Genomic DNA, 22,134 nt, shown 5'->3' with positions numbered 1-22,134 from the left:
TCAACTGACTGACACAGTCAAGTCCAGGAGGTGGAGGAAGATTGGAGGGAGACGTGCGCAACAGATGGCTCGCTTGCCTGACGCCACTAGGTAAAATCAGGATGCTGCAACTCGGGCGAACTGTTGGAGGACGGGACGGGGATTGAGAATCGAGGACCAAGGAAGGCGTTGTGATTTGGAATGATGAGGCGACAGGCGACACAAGGGGCCGGAGGTGATGGAAGGGCGGAAGACAGAGGAAGATGAGATGGACTGCGGTGCAGTGCAGCGCAGTGTTGGAAGACGGGATGGGCGCAGTTTGAGTCGAAGGTGAGAGGTGAGAGGCAGTAGGCGGTCGCGGGGAGACGAAGAGATCACAAGACTGGCGGTAGCAGTGGGAACTTGGAAGAGGTTGGGTGGAAAAGCGGCCTTGGGGAAGTGCGACGGAGGTACCTCCGGTGTGTATAGGTAGGTACCTAAGGTAAAACGTAGGTAGCTTGGGTGGTGTAGAGGTCCTAGTAGGTCTAAGGAGTCTATCGTGGTTGGCCCTTCTCAGCTGTGGCACCCCGAAGCAAAGGTGACAGGCACGAGGAGCTGGGTCTCTACCTAATAATGCTTAACCGCCCCCATAGATGTATGAACTAGTGCCGGGAACGGGCGATGCTAGTACTAGTAGTGGCGCCAACTTCTAAGCGGTCATCATACTACTACTACCTGTAGGTAGGCGGCTTTGCACGGATAAGGAAAAGAGACCGACAACATCCATAATAGGTAGGTAAGAATGAATATGTTCGACCAGTCCATCAGTAGTATATCACGATATCCTACATAGTACGTAGGTGTATACATCATGTACCTAGAAAAGAATCCTGGAATCTATCTGCTCTCAGGGTGTGTCTTCCACAGTCATGCAAACTGGGATTCCGCCACCCGTTGAGGCCCCTTAGCCAGGCATCCTAGCTTCCTGAACCTCCCAAATCTGTCACGGTTTTCCTAGTCGGTTAGCCGCAGCCAACCTGCAGACGCTCAATAGATCAGAAGCATTGTACACATCGCCTACTAGTACAACATCTCTGCTCAAAGGAATCGAAACTGTTCTTCAATCACTCCACCATTGTTATGTGTGTTGCGCTGCCATTAATAATGATGAGGCAATCCTTCTTCCGTCCATCAACGTCCTGCTTCTAAGCATGCCAGTGTGCCGTGTGTGCCGAAGACTTGCCACTACTACGTACTGGCGCAATGTGCTGTCCCGCTGTCCACGTGCGGAAGAAATGGTCAAAGCGGTATCTTATGATGCGCACCGAGCCACCTCTAGGTACAGGTAGGCAGGCATCAACTGGAAACGCCGTGCTATTACGCCAGAGATAGGTCAGCACCACTACAGAAGCCGCCATGGTTACAAGACCCGATGGATAGATATTTCACACAGCTAATAACGATGGATGCAGCGAACTGAAAGGCCAGCCACTTTGGTGCCCATGGCGCCCAACTGCTTTCACGGATGGCTGTCGTTGATAAAATGTTCACCATCGCTCCCCAAAGTCGCCAGACTATTGCACGAAGAATCTAGCCCCCCAGCAACAATAGAGACACAAGTGTAAAGCATCAGCAAGTAACAGCCCATCAAGAATCGTTCAGAGAAAATTCAAGACATTTTGGGCCATTCTTCCCAGACACGCAACCGAGCAACTGGAGAAATTCCCATTTTTGTCCGCATCTTTTCCCGTCGGCAGCAGGACCAGCGCCAGTGCAAACAAGTAAACATGGACAACCGATTATCAAATACAATCAGAGGGTTTTGGGTAATGTCCTCAGCAACGGAGAAAGCGCCAGTTCCATATTTCGCCCCCCAGCGCCGCGCAAATCTTGGAACAAAAAAATCCAGACCTCGCTGTCGAAGCGAATTGCGTAAACTCATTTGAATCGTGATAGAAAGAAAAAAAGAAAATCAATGGCGGGGTTGCCTTCCTTGTGGTCCAGATGGAGTGCCTTGTTGTCTGGGAGTCGGCTCCTCCTCCAGATCAATGGTCTTACTGGGCACCGGTGTGATGTCGTTGTCCATGTCGATGTCTGCCACCTTGGTCCCCGGCTGGGGCGCAAAGATGATAGGGGGTGTGATATGACCTCGACTGGGTGGGCGCTCGAGATCTGGACCAGGGTGCGAATGTTGCGAAGCTGTCCTCGCCATCTCTTTGCGTGGTTGCATTGATGTCAAGCTCGCACTCGAAGGCTCTTCCGGAATCCTCAAATTCTCCATCTGCTCTTCTAGAATCTCCAGGGATTTCCGAAGGCTATCTGGCTCTGCCGTCCGCTCGTCGTGCAAGGAGATCACGCTGCCGCGACTATTGGTTCGGAGCATTTCAGTTCCTAGTTTCGAGCTCTGGCGAGTACTCTTGCCAATTGGCGATCGAGCACGGACGTGTGCGTCGCCGAGTTCCTCATCTTCGTCATCTCCTTCCTCGGCAGCGCCCGCAGCGTTTCGTATGCTCTTTTCCAGATGCTCGCGTTTCGTCTTGACAGCCTCCGAGGATTTCTGCCGCCGTGGCGTACGCAGGCCATACCCGCTGGATTCCTCTACGTGGACACTCGGAGGAGCAGACTCTGTGTGAACAAGATGGGGAAATCCGCTCTGAACGTAAGGCGGCTGGCTGACTACGATGTCGTCAGAAATGCCCAACCCTCCTTTTGCCCATTCATCTGTAGCGGCCCGAGACACAATCACAGGGATATCATCGCTCTTGAAGGATTCCAAGTCGCTGAAGAAACCGCCACTACCGATTGAATTTTCGCGACTCGAAGCCTTATAAGAGGAATCGGGCATGGTGGGCGGCAGACTCGAAGCCACCGAGCTTGGACTGTCCTGACTGCGTGTAGGTTCGAATCGGGTACTGATAGGTGGAATGGTCAGTGGCGTAGCCAATTTGAGGTCTTTGGGAGGTGGCTTCCAGGCACAGTATTTGCAGAGCATCTCAGTCAGTTTCTGCATTGTCGGTGGTTTTTGCATCAGCGTGTCGAAGTGATGGCTCTCCGGCAGATCCTTGAGATAACCAGTGATGCATACAATAGGCGTGTGAGTGTTGGCGCTCTTGGTATCCCGAATCATTCGCGCCACGTCTACGCCACTGATGAGCGGCAGCTTGAACTCCATGAAGATGATGTCGAATTGGATTTGGCTGACTGCCAACCGAAGCGCATCAGGGCCATTGCCGGCTGTCACGGTGCGACACCGAAGCTTCTCGAACAGCCTCTCCATAACCATGCGAGATATAGGATGGTCTTCACAGATCAATACGTCCAAGGGGCGGTAAACCGGACCATCCAGAAAGCTTATCTGTGATAATCTCCTCGAACTTTGCCTTCGGCGTTGTACCTTGAGCAGGGCTTTCGCATGTGCGGATTCATTATCTGAGGATGACGGTGAAATGTCCCGCACAAGAAGCTGACTCCGGCGTTTGTGGTGTCCAGGGATAAACACCTCTCGAGGAGCTTGACCGTCACTTTCTTGTGATCCAACAGTTTGTGAACGCGTGCGGCCGTGAATACTCGTCTGTCTTGAAGGTATAGCCATTGCCTTCGCAGGGGAAGCTGTGGGGATTCGCATGGGTTTGCCAGGAGATGAAGCAATAGGAGGCCCATGCTTAACTGCATCGTAGGGAATATCAAAGAAGCTTCCAGGCACGAGCGTAGTGCTCCCTTGCGATGACCCGGAAGTCTTTCTTCTCTCGTGGTGCTGGGCCGTGGAGAACTGAACCAACAGCGGCGACGAAGGCTGCGAGGGCCTGCTGGGCGAGGAGTTGGACGTCCCCAAGTTCGACGGAGACACTGGCCTATGTCCCTTGCTGATCGATAAGGCGCGCTTCACAGGCATTGGCATCATTGGACTCCCTTCAACTGACGGTCCGGGGGAACCGACAGCCGGACTGTTGGCAGCAGAAGCGACCTGAGAATGCGAGAAACCACGTGACTGCGCTTGCATCGCTTCTTTCCTCATCTTCTCGACAATATCCTTGTTGGCCTTCTCCAGTACGGGCAGGTTCTTGAACGTGAAGTTCCCAAAATCATCAGCAAGAACAGGCTCGCTGAGTCGTCGGTTTCTTGAGTCACGGACGACGTGTGGAGGAATATGCAGAGGCATGAGGCCTCGTTTGCTCGAGCCTCCTTGCGTCTTGGCGCGGAACAACGCATCATGGGGACGATTTGGGTACTCTGTTCCGTTTGGAGTGGTACCGGTTGGCGAAGCCATGTCCTCAAGCTCCTCAGGAAATGACGACAATGTGGCGCCGCGCGAATCGAAATACTCGGTGTCTTCAGGATGTTCAGGGTTCGGAATGAATTGGGCCTCATCTTCGAGCAGCGTTCCCCAGTTGATGTCGGCGAACCACGGGTGGGCTTGAATTTCTCGGCCGCCACTTGGGTATTTCTCGTCCACGTTCGCTCCAAGCCTTTCCCGAGGATCGAGTTGGAGTAGCTTTTCAATCAGATCTCTCGCCTCGGGACTGACATCTATCTCGTCGTCTTCGGGCCAGGCGATACGCCGGTGAAGAATGTTGTCAAACACCTTCTCCGTAGACTCTGCGTTGAAAGGTGGATAGCCGTAGAGGAACTCAAACATTATGCATCCCAGGGACCACCAATCGCACATCTCGTCCTGGCCCGTTCCATTGATGGTTTCTGGCGCCAAATAGTCAGGTGTGCCCACGAAGCGCCGATCAGTTGCCTCGGGGTCAAAGAGGGGGGGAAGCACCTGAGAAGAGGCGAGAGAAGAGGCGAGAGGAGGGGGCCCTTGTGAGACGTTGCTCATTGATTGCGATAAGGGAAAAAGATCCGGTGATGCGCTGCCTTGACTGTGAGATTCTTCTTCAACAATGTTCCCTCGGGTGTTTGTCCGTTGGTGAGCGTCGGTGCTCTCCTGAATATCGAGCTTTTTGAAAAGATTATTGAGATCATAGCTTGAGCCACTATCACTGCGATCTCCTGGACTTCTCCAATAGAGCTCTCGGCTCAAGGAGCTTTCACGGTTCAAGCTGAAATAAGAAGGTTGATCAAGGCCGCCTGCCAGAGCCGGTGTCATGAGAGGAGTTGGGGCAGGCGAATGGGGCCCTTGATAGTCGAAAGAAGCAGATCTTGAAGTGGGACCGGAGCCCATAGCTGAAGCGGAATGGGTGAAGGGGCCTTGCTTCAGAAGATCGGGTGCGGGCTCATCCGGCTGCTTGAGAGCACGCTTTTGTCGGCCAATGAGACCCATTCGAGAGAGCCCGAAGTCGGTGAGTTTGAGATGGCCCCTGGAATCGATGAGGAGGTTATCCGGCTTCAGGTCCCGATGAACAATGCCGCGACTGTGTAGATGTTCAACACCCAAAACCACTTCAGCAACATATTTCTTTGCCCAGGGTTCGCTTAAGCCTCCGAGAATTTTCACGAGCGAAGCACAATCACCTCCGTTCAAGTATTCCATCACCAGATAGAGATAGTCTTTGCTCGAAAATGTCCAGTATAGCTTGGCCACGAAATCACTCTCCCCTTGCCACATCATAATTGCACGTTCGGCTTTGACATTGGTAACTTGGTTTTTTGCCACCATGTCAGATTTCCGGAGAACTTTGATTGCGAAGTACTCCCCCGTGATCTTCTTCTTGGCCAAGTAAACACTGCCAAACGCGCCTCTGCTGATGGGCTTGATAACCTCGAAATCTTTGATTGACGGAGGCTGGGCCCGCTGTTGTGGGTGACTAATAGAGTTCAACCTCGGAGAGGAAGGGGTCTTGTCGGACGAATGCATTGATGACTGTCTCCGATGCAGAGTCTGACCAACCGGAGGCATGAACTCTCCGGCCGTCAACAATGGCGACCCAACCGGCGACTGGGCGAGTTCACCGGCAGGGAACCTCGACTTTGCCATACGGAGTGGCGAAGGAGGAGGCGGCGGGTATCTTCCCGGGGAATGTTGGCGGTGAGGAGAAGCAGAATTGAGGCTGTGAAGGTGCATACTCCTTCTTTTCCTGTCCCTTGAAGTTGTGGTCCGGGCGTGGTCCGAGGCCGAGAAGGGCGAGTCTGCACGCCAGTTGTTGGACAGCACGGATGAGGGCAAGCTGCTGTCGCTGTCATTGGCATCCTCGACATACTTGGACCGCCTATTGGATATTGGCTGTGGTTGAGAGATGGCACTACTCTTGTGAGACTTGGGCGTGGGACACTCGACAGGACTGTTCGAACCCGTTGAGACTGCTTGTGAAGATGAGCGTCGTTGCTCTCTCATGGCGAGATTGGATATTTCGCGAGGACTCCTAAGAGCCGAGGCCATGGACTTCAGGCCAACGTACGAGAAGCTACGCGTGTCTTGAGACTCGCCAGCTTGCCCAAAGAATTCATCAACCGCTTCCTGACCCTCGGAATGTTCTCCCCTTCCAGTCTCGTCCTCGAAGTCACTTTCGCTAGACGAGAGAGCTTCTCCTGCTGCTGCCCTCTCAGCCTTGATCAAAGCTTCATTGATGCATGCATCCACTTCGGCCATGTATTCTTGACGAATGCGTTCCGAGTATTCCAGGATATATTGATGTCGGTGAATAGCTTCCACCTTCGCGCGGGCTAACTTTTCCGTGTCAGCGCTTAAGGCAGCTAAACCGGGCTCATTCTCCAAGCTGCTTGGAGGTTGCCATTGTTTGATTTGTGCAATTCTTGACTCTGAGGTTGGCGACTGAGATTTGAAGTCATCTTCGGCACTATTCTTGCTGTCTTTGAATGAGGGTACATTTATCTCGAGGGCGGTGTCACAAAGGTCAAGGATAAGCTCGACAATGCGAACGAGCGGTCGCCGAACCACAAACGAGCGGGCGCGAGAGTGGCCCAACCCTGCTGTTGATGGACTTCTGGACCTGACAGGGCTTGCAGTATGAGAGACTGAGGCAGACGAGACACCAGATGAGGGCGTCGGGGATGGTCCAATAGGCAGCCCTTTGTATTCTGGCACGGAGCTAGGCGTCGCGGACGCTTCGGCGCCAGAAGATCTTCCTTGACGAATCTCAAAGGCATCCAGGACCTTTACAATGGCATGACGGTGTTCTGCCAGGTTTTCCTGGATCATCTGGACATCCATCTCCGCCTTGTGCTCTTGCACACATAGATCGGAATGTTTTTCAAACCACCAAGGCACTATGGATCGTTCGCAGACACGGCAGAGGATCGGCAACGGAGGAGGATGATTCTCAGGGTCGTTGGCTCCCGCCTCTGCGAGCTCGGTGAGATATTTAGCGAGAATCTCGGCACCGAATCCTAGTGTTTCGACCAAGGCCTGTGGGAGTGCAATTTCGATGCGTATCGGTTCGGTAGCGGGTTGTAACATCCACATGGTATGTGACTCTCCACCTGAGGTTCGGTCATAAACCATGATTCCCTGGCCTTCCAGCTCAAGCGTGGTCTGCTCGGCCTCATCGGTTGCGATATCATCTCCCGTAGGCGGCTCCCGGTCCTCGGTCGGCAGCATGGGTGCCATGTCAGACGAGGTGCCGATCTTAACGGCAAATTTGACGATCTGGCTTTTGGAGTCATTGCGCTTCAGCGCCTCGATGGCAGTTTCAAACACCTCAGGATTGTCGCTGATGAATTCCGAGATCTTGTGTCCGCGGACAGCATCCAGCTCGGTTCCCACCACATCGGTCCATGACGGACTGACCCACCGGACGTGGCCATCTAGACCAAGATCAAGGATGATATTGCGTGTTTGTTCTGCCGCCTCCTTCAATTCTTGAGTGCCTTCTTGGATGTCCTGGCTGAAAGATCTCTCCATGGCGTGCCGAGTGACCTCATTCCCGAAGCCCGCGTCGCCCTTGATTGCAGCGATTGCAGGCGTCTGCAGGAATTGTTGAGCAGAGCCATCCTGTGCCATTACTCCTGCGTCTCTCGGGACCCGTGAAGGACTGGTTGTTGGCAGTGGCGCGAGGCTTCAACAAGAACGTAGCGGCGTTCTCGAGACTGTTGACCCACCCAGGGGAGTCCAAGTCTCCCTGCTACCCTGACATGGCTGGACACGACTGGGGTGAGGAGGGGATGCTAGGTCGGCGAGGAGTTTGCTGTCGGAGGTAGTAGAGGAGACAACAGGGAGAGCGGTGGTTCAACGCGACAAATGGTGCGGGCCGTCCTTGTTGTTCTCTCGTGGGACGAACAAAGGGCCTCCCAGCCTACATGGGGGCTGAGACGTTGGTTGAAGGACGGGTGAATCGGTCAATGGCAGGAGACTGTGGACAGTTTGGAGAGGGAGGAGGTGTGTATAGCGGATATGCAGTCAGGTAGTAGTGAGTGAGTACGGACCCTATGGAAAGGTAGCCGCTGTCAATGAACAAATTCGTGCGAGTGAGTGACCGCGCGCAATAACTCAACGCAGGGAGAAACAGCCAGTGGTATGAGCGTCACGGTGTAACTCCGTTCTAGCGGCAGAATGGCTGCTGATAGGCCGCGGACCAGTCTGCGCCTGCCGTAGTTCAATGTTGGTGGGGCACTTGCTCGTTAGAATTATAAACCCAGGGCATGAACCTTTCTCGACCTCGCTTCTGAAGCACTGCAGTCAGTGAGTGGCAGAAAAAGAACACGCTGCTGAAACCAGAAGAGTAAGAGTGCTTTTCTTCACCCTCCCTAATCGAATGTGTTCATAGAGGTTCCTCTACATGATCCACCACACCAACTTCCCTTGACCGCGAACACCATCCACGGTCCTTACCATGCTTACCTGACCTTAATATCACCATTGCTTGCCTCTGCCTACCACACACACAATTAACCTACCCTGACGTCCCTCAAAAGCGAGCAAAAGCTGAAGCCGACAGCATACCGTCAACAGTCCCATCTGGACTCGTTACACTATTTCTTTTTCCCAATGTGCTCGCTATACCAGCTCATGTCTCGCTATTTGAAAGCCATGCTCTCCCGCCCTCCACTCTCCTTCAACTGCTGGAATCTCTATGCTACCAGCACTGCGGTATTGATACGAGCGGGACATGCAGACAACATCATATCTGGCTTCCCTGTGCAATTGTCCAACATCTGATTGTGATTGTTTGTTCGCTTACAGCATCTCCTGCACGCCGCCGACCCGGCAACCCGTGCAATCCCTGGCTGCAGAAAGAGGAGAAACCATTGCTTGCGTTTTCGGGTTCTCCCATTGCCTTCGCGGACTTTGTCCTGATAGACTGGGGCTTGCTGCTTGGGTACGCTTCGACGTGTGTAACATTGACTGGCTATATCCCTGGATGTCGTGCAGTACAGCAGCCTTAGCCGCCGTGGACATCAGACGCACCGTGCTCCACGAAACGGAAATACCTGCTCACCAGACATTCCTGAAACAGCCAAACGACAGCGCCATGTCCAATGAAGTCTCTGGAATCTCTGACTGCCGTAACAATACAAGGCCTTGCACAGCAGAATGACTGCACAATCCTTGCCCTTGCTTGGGCCCATAGCAAGTGGCTACCTGAAGGTATCTGTCAAAACTCGTCTGCGTCCTCGAGGTTGGTTGCTGTCGCCTCGCCTGGCCACGGGTTGTCTTCCAGACCTCTTTGACCTTTACATGCAGTGTCCTGTTGTCGTTGCTTAGAGTTCTCGATCGTCCGGGGCTACAGGACTCTCCATAACAGCCGACCATCCTCGCGCCACAAAACACTGCATGGCATCCAATGTCTCCGAGTCTCAGCTGACCCGCCCGCTCGGCTTGAATGAGGGCGCCAATCATGACATCCCTGAATGCTGCACTACTGCATACAGGTGAAGAAGTGACAGTGCATCCACAATGGTGCATCCCTTATGCACCAAAGCTCGTGGCCTGCAGCGGCACCTCCAGCACCAGCCAAAACGGGGGGCCACGAAACTCCCACTGCAGGCTATTATTTTTACTTTTTGACTTCAAGTTCACGTTGTGGCAGCCAGTCTCAAGGCCTCCAGAGTAGACAAAATTAGAAGCCATACCTACAGATGCTTAGTCTTTCAGAACATATGCCTAACAGAGTTCATATCGCGCCATATCAGATGCTGACGAACTCGTCTGAATCGTGCACCAGCTTGCTCCACTACGGAGACCATGGAGGCATTTCCAACCGGCTACGGTGCTGTCTATGACTGGCTTGCTGGCCAGACACTTTCGCTTCTGGGTTCAAGGCGGAGGGACCTATACAGTCCGGCATGTGGCGGGATTCACAGCAGCTGCACGTTGACCAAGACGATTTGCTGATGCAGATGCTTTGCATCCAGTTACCCAGCCATGGGTGATAGAAGAAGATGGCAACAATGTACAAATCGGGACGCCGCACAGGATCCCGTGGCTCGGCAGTCGTTATGTCCGTCCTGGAGCCAGGTTTCAGACCCTGAGCACTACTACGTACTTTAAGTTGCACATGGGGACCGGACTTTGGAATTGTAAGCAGGCAGTATGGTCACAGGCTTGATATTATTCAGAATAGTCATGCCAGACAACAGGACAGAGGGGCGGATGCTAGAAGAGCTACTCTTTATAAGAACAGAAATCCCGTGAAAGATATAGGCGCCCCCAGCTCGAGTATTCGTCGTGCAGAGTAGGTATACCATCGAATATTAATCCACGGGAGGCCAGTATTTTTAATTGTCCGGTTCGTGGCTCAGACAACTTTTGATAATACCCACCATACCCTCCAATTTTCTTGGTTCGGGCCGGGGACGAAGTCGAACATGATAGAGGATCACGCAGCACATAGTACCTGGCACTTCAACAGGGACTCCGTAAAAGACTTGTTGAACTTGCTTCTACTGTCTGGCACAGCCATGCTGTTCCACAATCGCCCAAGACGGCCACATAGCATTCAAGTGCATGGAAAGCAACGTATCCACGCCGAGCCTCCGAAACATCCGCTCGTTCTGTGCTCGGTCTGTTCGCGTGTTTGAAAAGCCGTGTTGATCTTCTTATTGCGTCTTCTTTTGACCCTGGGTCTGACGCGTCTCCTCCTCGTGGAGTTTATACTCTTTCACGGCACGGGCAAAGCCTTCATCAATGGGGACTATGGGCATGTATCCCGTGCGCCGCCTCAACTTCTCGCATGAGTAGTAGCGGTGGATACAGGCATATTTCACCGTCTGGCGGTTGAGCTTGCCCTTACGGCCCGAGAGCCAATTGAACGTTTCCGCTGCAGCGCCCACCGCGTAGGCAAGGCCGGAGGGTAGGACCCAGATCTTGTCCGTGTTGATGTCCCGACCGTACCGGCTGTATAGATACCGTGAGGAGTCCCAGAAGTAGGCAGGCTGATCATTGGTCACATTGAATGCCTCGCCATCCACGCGTTCATGGTCGAGCTCAATGGCTTTACCGGACTGCCGGCGGGCGCGGGTGGTGAGCAAGGCGTCCGCGGCGCACAGGAGGCCGTACACTACGTTGTGGACGTAGGTGTTGTCAAAGAGGTTATCGCCAGACCCGATCTGAATGTGTAGCTGCCATCCCGGCGCAACGCTGGCTGTTCGTAGAATCCCACCACTGAACCCTGCTCTGTCGCCTTCTCCCACGATACCGGCTGGACGAACGGCGCAGGTCAACATGTGACCATAATCTGGCTTGTCGTTGGCTTCGAGAGCCAGCTTTTCGGCGTGGACTTTCGTTTCCGAGTAGTATTCTCGAGGGTTCGGACAGACGTAGGGATATCGCTCGTCTGCATTGATGAGGTCTGACTCCCCGTCATGCACGACGCTCGCGCTGCTTGTGTGTACAAAGACGCCACACGTTCCACCCCAGTCACCAAGTTTTCCACCCGCGACTTCGAGCAGAGTCTGTGTCCCATCGATGTTCACCTTCTTCAAGATCTCCGCGGGAGCCTCCCATGACGGCGAGGCGGTGTTGATGACCACGTCCGGCTTCACCTTGCGAAACACTTCCAAAAGGGCATCGGCGTTCGTGATGTCGGCTTCATGGTACGTGCAATTGGGGAAGACGTGCTGCGTGCAGCGGAGATCGAGGGCATGGACTCGAGTGCCGGAAGAGGAAATGGGAGGATATCGTGAACGCAGACTCGGATATGTGATCGTCGTGATGTCGGAGGTTGCAGGACTGTGTACTTCGTAACTGTGACGCTCTAGGGACTGACCATTGCCAGCGCCATCCCTGCTGGATGCCTTGCCGGGGCCCAGATGCGATTCGGGTTGACTCTCGCCCACGCCTGCGTCCTCTGACGGGAAGTTGAGCAGCTGATCGACTACGCGCGAACCGAGGAACCCACAGCCTCCAACAACAAGTACCGTGCCGTAAGACTTGGGAGACGGCCGATTCCTTGCCATTTTAGAGAGATGTGAAGATTGAAAAGTCAAGAACGTCGTCAACTGGGTCCAAACAATTCGAGAAACTTGTAAATGCGCATCCTAGATCGTTCCTGGAAAAGTGGAACCGCCACGGAAAGGGTTGATCCCTGTGGCGTGCTTGTACAGAGGACTGTGATACATCTCGACATGTAGCTCCTACGTACGAACGCACTCTTCGTCACATAGTATAACCATCTACCGCAGAACTTTGCTCAGAGTGCCTAAGAATACCCTTTTCACCCGTTGCTGCTATCGACGACTGCCAAATTACATAAGTACGGAAAGACAGCTAGCTGCGGTTGGCATGACAAGTCTCCGCAGCTATTCCTGTATGCTTGTCGCGAGATGCTCTTTGTTGAGGGCCTCTAATGGATACGACTAATATGCTTCTACGGCCTCTGGAACAGGACCGTTGCCCTTGACCCTGAAGCCTGTGATTTCGCCTGACTCCTTGCTGAAATCGATCCGTGCAATAATGCTATCCCATGTCTCCAACGCCGTCCACATGCAGTACGCCAGGTTGTGCACACCAGTTGCTTTCAGGAAGGGTCTTCGGTCGTCCGCTGAGCGGATCTTCGAAGCTGACGATAATATCTCTTTTTGTCGCTCTCTGAGCCCCAGAGTAGCTTCGTGGCCTCAGGATGGACGATGGTGCGTGGGTCGTACGGGGGCGAGTCTTCGTCTAGTGCTTCGGCAATGCTCTCAATGTGGTTGCGCAGTTCCTCCGGCTTCTTTGGAAAATAGCATAAAATGCCGTCTTTCGAAACACGGTGGTGATATATTGGTGTCTCGACTTTGACCCGGGGTTGTTCATCGGGAAAACGAGGGCTAATGTTCACTCTGATTTTGAAGATACCGCCATCGAGATGAGTCATGGGTTTGCCAAAATAGGTCATCAGCCAGACGTAAGGATTCTGGTTCTCCAGCTCGACCGAAATATTGTGGCACTTCTTTTGTTTGAAGTAATCCCCCAGTTGTTCGGACTGCCGCAGAACGAAGGCTGCCTTGGACGACTCACGCTCGCTCAGAGCCAGGCCTTCGGCTGCCCAGGCATTGGCCTCTTCACGAAGGACCTCTTTGATTCGAACCAGACGCTTCCCGAGGTCGGCATAGCGGAACTTACCATCCATGGTATTACCACCTCCCTCGAACGGCATCTTGGCGAAATCTGCGCCGTCTTTATGCTTCGGGGTGTGTTCGACCACGGTGGTCATGTAGTGTTCGAAGTACCACAGAAATCTTCGTTTGAATAGATCCTTGAACGGCTCGAACTTGAGCTTCAGCGCCAGTAGCTCCTGGTCCTCATCCTTTTGTTGCCCCTCCTCATCTCCGGGTGCGCCTTTTGAAGCGCTGTTGCTGGCCAGAGCCACCGAACCATCAGGTTGAATACCAAGGGCTTCTTCCAGTTTTTGGATCACGGCGATGCGAAGAGTCTCGTGCCGTATCTGCCGCCTATTAGTACTCCGGCCGAACAGCATCAGACCACGGGAAAGCTACCTTTGCACAGTATAAGTCGTTCATCTTCTTGTCCTCCGTACCCTTCGCATTCTCGTACCCAGGCTCGTTCTCATAGGGATTGTTCGACATGAGGCTCTGTATCGACCACAATATGGACTCAAGACCTTGTGCAGACGACCATTCCTCGCCTGGTCTCTCACCATGCCATGTTCCTAGTATAGACAGGCACACTTTGCCGCCTGCATAGATGTTGGGGTTGAATCGTGTCCTACCTCCATTTGTGGTTTTTGCTTCAACCTTGGGCGGCTTGCTTGGATATTCCGAACCAAAGATGATAGAGAATTCGAAAAAGCCGTACTCGTAGGGCGTACCGTGGGGACCGATGATAAGGGCTCTCACATGGCGGACATCTTGTTCTTGACATGCGACGGCGATGGCTGTCTCTCGTGTCAGTGACCGAGGGGGAGAAGAGAAAGGGAACTCATCGCACTAACACAGGTCACTGCCTTGTTGGATCTGAGTGATTTCCTATTTAGATGTCAATATAGGGTTTCTGGGAAGGTGAAGTTGTCTCCCACTCGCGATATTCTCAAGATGGTTTGATTCGACATCCTGCAGGTAGGGCGGTGTAGGCTCGTTCATGAGAGGAAAGAGAGATGACCACAGCAGGAAATAAGTCTGAATTTAGCAGGGTCGTGACAGAAAGAGACATTGTTTGGTGGGAGCATGCAGATTCTCCATCAAGCAGTTGGTGGTGGTGAGGCTGTGTTTCACAAGCGTGGGTAGCGAAGGTGCCTGCAGCGGGACGTGCGATGCCGCAGGAGGAGTCACGCCGGTCGGTCGTTGGGACACGTCCAGTGGTGATACCTGAAAGACGAGGCTGTGGCAATAGAAACAAAGGGCGGTGCGATACAAGGCGCTCGATGGTCTGGATTTGAAGGGATAAGGCGACAATCGACACAGCAGCCTGGGACTTATGTCGATCTGCTGAGAAAGACACGAACCATTAGCAAGGCTGAGGGGGGCTTTCAAATCTCGCCTCCTAGCAGGTACTAGTAGGTCTAAGTGATACCTTCAGGGTTAGTGGATTTACAACACTACCTCTGTAGTAGTAGTACCTACTAGGTACCTTCTTGGTTGTCACACTGCAAAGGCAGAAAAGTGAAGGGTACCTTTAAAAGCCAGGCTTTCCAGGCATGCTTCTAGGCAGCAGAATCCCAACACCGAGCGGGATGTGGCCGATGACGTAGGTGTCGATAAGCCGATAAGACACTGACGCGTTGTTCCAGTTGGGTGAAAAAGAAAACAATGGTCTGACAGCAACAAATGACCGCAAACGCCTCTCAGATGACACCTGCACTGGCAGCCATCCCTGACGTCCACTGCAGTTAAATGGATGCCAGACAACTCAATTTCCTCAATTATGTGTCAGCCTCACTCACTCCGCAGTCATTTTCATGTCACTCACGACCATATCTTCTGCCCTGACTTAAGGTTGCAATACGGCAAACGATGGTGGTAGGAATATGGATGCGACATATATCATTTTATAGTGGTTGCTGATTAGGTACCTCCCTTGTGGTCCCATGCCAGCAACCGTCCTTGCCGTATATTTCTAGGTGTCTTATTTTATTCGATAGCCACCTCATGAGGCAATCAGGCAGGGGTCGAGACTGACCGTGTCTTTGTCCTCTACTCCTTCTCTGCGTTCATTGTACTCTCATCGTCACGGAACTCAATTCATGTGTTTCTCTTGCACCAGTCATATCATATACCATACAATCATTGTATCGTTGAACACGATCTAACTGGCCATGCAAGGCTTTCGTTTCCAAGATACCCAAAGGACCTACCCTCGGATCAGAACCATCTTGCTCGCCCGCCCATGCGTCGTGCAGGTAATCCCCGCGGTCCAACCATTCCTCACGCCGAACTCATTGGAAGAATACAGCCAGCCATTCTTAAATATGAACGATTGTAACCCTCAACGCAATGCAAGTAAAAATCCATTCGGCAATCTTCGCCGAGACGCTCCTCTGCATCAATGTGCTGGCCTTGCTGTGCTGTTGCTCCAGTCACTGCTCTGGCGTGTTCCCGGTGCCAGCCCGCCAGGGCCTCGTCGACTTGTCAAGGGCAGATTCTGCCCACTGACATCTGACCGAGTGACGGTATAAGCGGGCTCATCATGATGCTGTGCCCGTTCTAACAGCACCTGTACCAACGCTTCGGCATTAGCATCCACTCCTCCTAGATCCGCCGCAGCGAGTAAGCCTTCTGGTGGAGGTCCTGGAATATCGGTGACATTAAAATCATTGTATTCCACACTTGGAGACGACGTCCTTGACGGTCGGAGGTCCAGATCCTGGGCATGGTTCAGAAGGGAGACATTCTCCTCGGTCAATTCCAGTCTGGAAGGACTCATGCTCTCTTGGACATCTTCGGAGTAGCCGTTCGAGGCAGTTGGCGCCTGGGATTCGAAGGGACAGCTGTCGCCTAGGACGATGGTGGGGGCAAGGCGAGATCGAGCCTGACCGCCCGTGGTAGCAGACATTAACTTAGCATCTCGGAGATCCCTTGCCGTGTCTTCTGCCTGCGCCCGCCTTGTTGCCCGGTCGGACTCCGTTTCAGCGCCAGGAATTTCCCTCGCCAGGATTCTCCGAGATATGTTTGACCTGTGATTAAGCCCTTGCCCAGCCACGCCTTCTGCGCCGGCCGAAGTCTCCAGATACCCCTCCTGCTGCTGACGAGTGCTCTCAGGAAAGAATTCAGCAACAATGGCGTCATGGTCCGTACACGTCGATGAATGGTCAGTACAAGCTCGGTTGAAAAGAATTTTGGCGGATTGTGCATTGGCTACTGGCGCCGTATGCCCGGCGCCGCTGCGCCCTGGGGATATCCATTTCAAAATTGTTTGCTCAAGCAGCGACCTCTTCACCGGCTTCGCCATGTAATCATCCATTCCTGCTCTTTCACATTTTTCTCGGTCCCCATGGATTGCAGATGCAGTCATGGCCACAATTGGGATGTTGCGTATGGCCGGAATGGTCGTGAAAGGGGCATGATATCTTAGCATGTGGGTGGCGCGGTAACCGTCAAGAACGGGCATCTGGACATCCATGAGAATCAAAGATGGGATCGGATACGCCTTGGACTGTTCAGGAGTCAATTCTGGCGAAGTTGCCTTGAGAAGATACTCTAGTGCTTCTTTCCCATTCCACACAGCTCTCACGGAGAAGCCGAGGGCCCTAATGAACCTGAGAGCGATTTGTTGATTGACGGGATTGTCTGTGAGGGTCAGTGTATGAGCCAATGAATTGCACAGGACCGTACATACCTTCTACAACGAGAATATGGTATTCCTCCCGCTGGGCATCCGAAAGAGGCGCCTCTAATTCTGGATTGGGTGAAATAGCTGAAGAGAGTTGGGCGGCACTGCTTGTAGTACTGGAGGGTTTGATTGGACTAACTGCCCTAGTCTTTCGCCCTCCCTCCTGTGATGGAGTGCTCATGGACAGGGACAATTCTGACTGCAGCCGGTCCGGCATCATCCCCACATTAAGGAGTGCAGGAGAGGAGTTTGTCTTGTATTCGGGCTTTTTGAAAGGAATACTGAACGTGGCCAAAGTCCCAGCGTCGAGTTTGGACTCGAGACTGATTGTCCCATGCATCAACTCGACCAAGTTCTTGCATATGGTCAGCCCGAGCCCCGTGCCTCCAAACCGCCTTGCGGTGCTGGAGTCTGCTTGACTGAAGGGGCGGAAAAGTCTCTTCTTCACATCCTCTTCAATACCAATGCCGCTGTCTTCGACGGAAAAGTCCACGGTAACAGAATCGGTGGTGTCCTTGACGATGCAGGCGCTCATCCTGACATATCCGTCGGAAGTGAACTTGATACTGTTTGTCAGGAGATTGGTAAGAATTTGCCGAACGCGACCGGGGTCCCCGAGCAGAATGAGGTCCTCCGAGTTTCCCAGTTGGATGTCGCTGCTGAAATCCAGCCCCTTCCGATGAGCCGCGAATGAGAGCATTTTCGCAACATCTTGAAGCACGATCCTAAGACTGAATTGAACCTCTTCGATGTCGAGCCGGCCAGATTCGATCTTAGAGAAGTCAAGGATATCATTGATCACCGTCAAGAGAGAGTTCGCAGATCGCTGAATGTTTTGGGCGAAGTCACTTTGCTCTTCGTCCAGCACCGTATCCATCAACAAGTCTGACATACCAAGGACTCCGGCAATAGGTGTTCGGATTTCATGGGACATATTGGCCAGAAAATTGCTCTTCATTTTGCTCGCCTCTTTGGCTGCCCGTTCATTTGCCAACAGCTGAATGTTCTCTTGTTCCTTCTGTCGCATTTGCGTAACCTCTGTGCCAATTCCGATGACGCCGCTGATGTAATTTTCGTCCTCCACGTCGTTCACTCTGCGTTTCTCTCTCAAAGGAATCATTTTAGAGCGAAACCACCGCGAATGAACCTCGTTTTCGCACTCTTCCATGTCCGACGTTCCCTCCAAGGTACGCTTGACGGCGGCCTTGAAGCCACTGATACAGTTTGGGTGCAAGTACTCCCCCAACAAGTCATAGATGGACCGTCCAACCATGTTCTCCTTGAGGGGTTCATTTGTGAGAAAGGTGCCCTCGAAGAATGTTACCTTCTCTTGTCGATCAATAATCCACAAAGTCATCTGTGAGTGCTTCAAAAGGGCCATGAGATTCTTGCGGTCTCTTTGCCCAGCCAGCTTCGCGTCCACAATATCTTGAATATCTGTGCAGCTCCCAAACCACTTCAAGATGTTCCCGGTCTTGCTATCCCGGAATGGCAAAGCACGGCCAAGCATCCATCTCCATTCGCCATCATACCTTCTGCACCGGTACTGAGTCCTGTACTCTTCACCGGTTGCTAGAGAGTGTGTCCATCTGCGGATTGTGTCTGGCATATCTTCCTCATGAAATGGTAGTTTCCAGCCATACCCCAAAGATTCGGGCGGTGTCAAGCCGGTGTAGTCGTACCAGCGCTTTGAAAAGTAGTCATGATAGCCATCCGCTGTTGTCGTCCAGCACATCTGGGGCATCATGTCGCATATCAGACGGAATTGTTCTTCTTTTTCGGCGATTTGTAGGGCGATCTTGTCGGCATACAAAGTGACATCCTTAAAGGCAATCAGTCCCGCGAGAAACTCTCCCGACTTCTCATCGAACACGGGATGACCGCTGACGTCAAATATTGATTTATCTCCTGTCTGATCGTTGACCAGTCCGATTTGCCAACTGGTGAAGGCTTTCTGCGTGCGGCAAAGTGCGACAATAGGGTTTTCATGCTCTTCAAGTTGCCGCGAGAAATCAGCCGACCATGGACGAAACCTGGACACGAAATCATAGGCTTCCCCAGAGGTGGGATTTGTTTTCACAGCCAATAGCCGCCTAGCGGCCGAGTTGGGATGGACCACGCTCTCGTCCTTCCACATGGCAATTAGAGGGATCTCAATGGCGCTCAGCATCGCGTTTTTCATCTTGAGGACTTTGTGGAAGTCGGTAATGGTCGACGAAACAGCGCATGAGGCGGGAGCGCTCGTTGGAGGGAAAGCCATGCCAGCTGCGTGTTCGCCTGGCGTTGTGACTTGCGACGTTCCGTTTGCTGAGCTGAAGATTACCGAGTGCGATGAGTGAGACGACCTGGTGGAATTTGAGGAAGGGTTGCGAGGTATGGCCTCCGAACGAGCTCCTTGTTTATGCAAGGACTGTGTCAGCAGGCTGGTGAAAGTCAAGGTGAAGAAACGCTGCCCATCCAGCGTCCAGATGCTGACAATCATCCGGCATTTTGCGCCCAGACGATCACTCCGCGTCTTGTTCTGTCTTTGAGGCTGGTTGTGATGTGTAGAACCACCGTTCCGGGCTGAGATGACAACGTCGAGCACGGTGTCCGGGCACTTCTGTGTTCTATTCCGCAATGACGACCGACCTCTGGTAGGATCTGGAGGTCCAGTTGGGGTTGTGTCGCCACTTTGTATACCAGGCACCAGCTCCGCGGTCGAAGACCTACTATCCCGTGTCGACAAGCCATCGGCTAGATTGTCAAGGAATTTGTCCCATTCGACCCAAATGGGTACGCCATTGGATATCATGTCAATTCCAATTTGCGAGAGGGCTTGGCCCTTGAGCAAGTCTGTGGCAGTCCTTTGAGATTCATCCTGGTGAACTCCAAGTAATCTTCCCACGGCCGAGTTGGCAAGCAGAACGGTTTTGCGGGAGGAGAGAACGAGTAAAGGCGTCGGAAGGGTAGAGAGGGCAGCAAAGGCGACTTCGGTTGCTATTGAGAGAGGCTGAGGGTCGGTATGCGACGGATCGGTGGTTGGAGAGCTGCCATCATAGCGGCCATCAACAGCAAGGCCAACGGATGATGCTGTATCGGACGGGGCCTGAACATCTCCTACGACCATGGCAGGGAGAATCGAGGAGCGCAAGCAGACCGCAGGCTATCGGCACAATGAATGCGCCAGACGGCGTGGGGAGTGCGAGTCGAACAGTGCTGTAGCCGCCACGTAGTTTCTGCAGGGCTGCGAGCACATCGACGGGGCGGTGATGGGACGATACGAGGTTAGGAACATGTGAGGCGGAGGTGGTGGTTGAGGGTTGATTGCGGGTTAGCAATAGAGGGATAGTCGATGATGGGCAGTGAGCAGCCTGCTGAGCCAGTGGCGTAAGTGAGGTAGTAGGTACCTCAGGTAGCTGCTACCTAGGTAGGTAGGTAGGTAGGTAGGTAGGCAGGCAAAGTAAAACTGGAGCGATGATGATTTCCAGGGAGAGAATTGATGATACCTGGAGGTAAGAGAACCGATCTCACGACTACATGGAGATAGTACTAGGTAGTACAGCGGCGGCGGGCGCAGGCTGAGAAGAGAATTTGAATGGTTCCTGTTGTTTGGGTTTGACGGGAACAATCGTGAGGTATAGAGTCGGGAGTGTTCCCACTCCGGAGACCAGCGCATATTAGGTTTACCTGCAATTGTTATTTACTAGGTAGTAATTACTTGTTCTAGCCTGTTATTGACCGAGAACGCTCTCCTTGTTGTTGTATCCACTGCGCAGAACTCTCTGCAGAACCTCCTTTCCTTTCCCTTATTATCGAGGGGATATTTCGTTCAACGCCTTGTTCTCCGCCCTTCCCAAGATTTCCACACAACATTGGAGCACTGGGAAGCTGTTTTCAGTCCCAGTTTGGGATATGTGTGGCTTATGGTGACAGCACGATGAGCAGCTAAGTGCCTCGCCTATCCAAAATCCCATGTTCTCCAGTAGTGGCAGAAGCTACATTCACCATCCCTCTAGGCGCGAATTCTGACAAACGACCATCGTACGATCGCCGTCAGAAGCGCCACCGACCCGCTCAATTTACCCCCATCGCCCAAGCCGTCGGGAGAACAGATCCAATCCAATCCCGCGTGGGCCGCCCATCGTCGATTTGAAACCTTGGCTCGTCGGTCAACCATGTCACGCAAGAAAAAGGATCAATGCGCGTCGTGCGTGTCTGCCGGGCATGCGGAACTGGCGGCCAACTGAAGCATTCAGCGTGAAAGTTAATAACCCCATCACCCAAGAGACGATTCCCCAAGAGACGATTCCCCAATAGACAATTCCTTGGTCCCGTCTGGCGAAGTCGGAGAATATCGAGCAAAGCACGCCGTGAGTTTGTATTGGCCATACAACAAAGATCGCGACCAGAGTAGCCCTCTCTCTACAGATGAAAACTCGACCCAACGCTTAAGGGCGCCTGTGTCTCTTTGGCGAGGAGCATGAAGATACCTTTTGTTGTGGTAGTGTTTTGGCCTATCTGCTCCGCGTTATGATACCATCCAGCTCGAACTTCTTCCGGATCCGATCCCTACCGATCTTGTTTTGTCAGGCAGAGGTGTCCAGAAGATGCAGCTCATGACCGTCCGAGTCTCTCCAACTGTCCGATTCGGATTGAAGTTAATGTCACACTGGCGAAGCTCCAAAGTCCATTGAGAGGGCCAGCATGCTGCTTGTATTACCCCGTCGCCTCATTCTGTCAGTTCGTACTGGTCGAGCAGTCTCGGATGTTGTGGCTGGTTTGATTTCGGTGTCTGACATGGCCTCGTGCGTCTTATGTCCCTTACTGTGTCCGGCCACGTTGGATTGCTCCTTCTTCCCGTCCTCTGTTTGCCCAGAGGCACTACTGACTTGCTTCCCATCTTCGCCCGTCACTTCCGACTGTGATATGCGGACAGGCTGTTGGGTTGGGTCGTTGATTTCAGTCCTGAAGCACATTGTTGCTCTGGTATGCCGATAAGCAGGACACGGTGGTCGTCCTTACAGTGAGGTTGGGGTTGGCTCTCTCAACTCACACGGTAGCCAGGGTCCGAATATGAGGCCTGCAAC

The 22,134-nt window shown here is 52.9% G+C and overlaps 5 protein-coding genes across 5 annotated transcripts; all 5 read right to left on the bottom strand.

The window, feature by feature from the left end:
• Window positions 1-1,930: 1,930 nt before the first annotated feature.
• Window positions 1,931-7,864, bottom strand: A1O1_05658 (AGC protein kinase; the record flags this gene model as incomplete). Its single annotated transcript, XM_007726542.1, has 1 exon — window positions 1,931-7,864. One exon carries the CDS (start codon window positions 7,862-7,864, stop codon window positions 1,931-1,933), a length of 5,934 nt encoding a protein of 1,977 aa, XP_007724732.1.
• A 3,035-nt stretch (window positions 7,865-10,899) lies between these two features.
• On the bottom strand, window positions 10,900-12,258 carry A1O1_05657 (uncharacterized protein; the record flags this gene model as incomplete). Its single annotated transcript, XM_007726541.1, has 1 exon — window positions 10,900-12,258. The coding sequence occupies one exon, from the start codon at window positions 12,256-12,258 to the stop codon at window positions 10,900-10,902; it is 1,359 nt and encodes a 452-aa protein (XP_007724731.1).
• A 560-nt stretch (window positions 12,259-12,818) lies between these two features.
• Window positions 12,819-13,866, bottom strand: A1O1_05656 (uncharacterized protein; the record flags this gene model as incomplete). The annotated part of the gene is made up of 2 exons (XM_007726540.1): window positions 12,819-13,724; window positions 13,777-13,866. 2 exons carry the CDS (start codon window positions 13,864-13,866, stop codon window positions 12,819-12,821), a joined length of 996 nt encoding a protein of 331 aa, XP_007724730.1.
• Window positions 13,867-15,778: 1,912 nt separating this feature from the next.
• On the bottom strand, window positions 15,779-20,174 carry A1O1_05655 (uncharacterized protein; the record flags this gene model as incomplete). Its single annotated transcript, XM_007726539.1, has 2 exons — window positions 15,779-17,022; window positions 17,072-20,174. 2 exons carry the CDS (start codon window positions 20,172-20,174, stop codon window positions 15,779-15,781), a joined length of 4,347 nt encoding a protein of 1,448 aa, XP_007724729.1.
• Window positions 20,175-21,711: 1,537 nt separating this feature from the next.
• Window positions 21,712-22,023, bottom strand: A1O1_05654 (uncharacterized protein; the record flags this gene model as incomplete). Its single annotated transcript, XM_007726538.1, has 1 exon — window positions 21,712-22,023. One exon carries the CDS (start codon window positions 22,021-22,023, stop codon window positions 21,712-21,714), a length of 312 nt encoding a protein of 103 aa, XP_007724728.1.
• Between the last annotated feature and the right edge of the window lie 111 nt (window positions 22,024-22,134).

The sequence above is a fragment of the Capronia coronata genome, assembly GCF_000585585.1.
Source record: "Capronia coronata CBS 617.96 chromosome Unknown acBCG-supercont1.4, whole genome shotgun sequence".
Taxonomy (NCBI): Eukaryota; Fungi; Ascomycota; class Eurotiomycetes; order Chaetothyriales; family Herpotrichiellaceae; genus Capronia; species Capronia coronata.
This window is presented reverse-complemented; position numbering and strand designations above follow the sequence as displayed.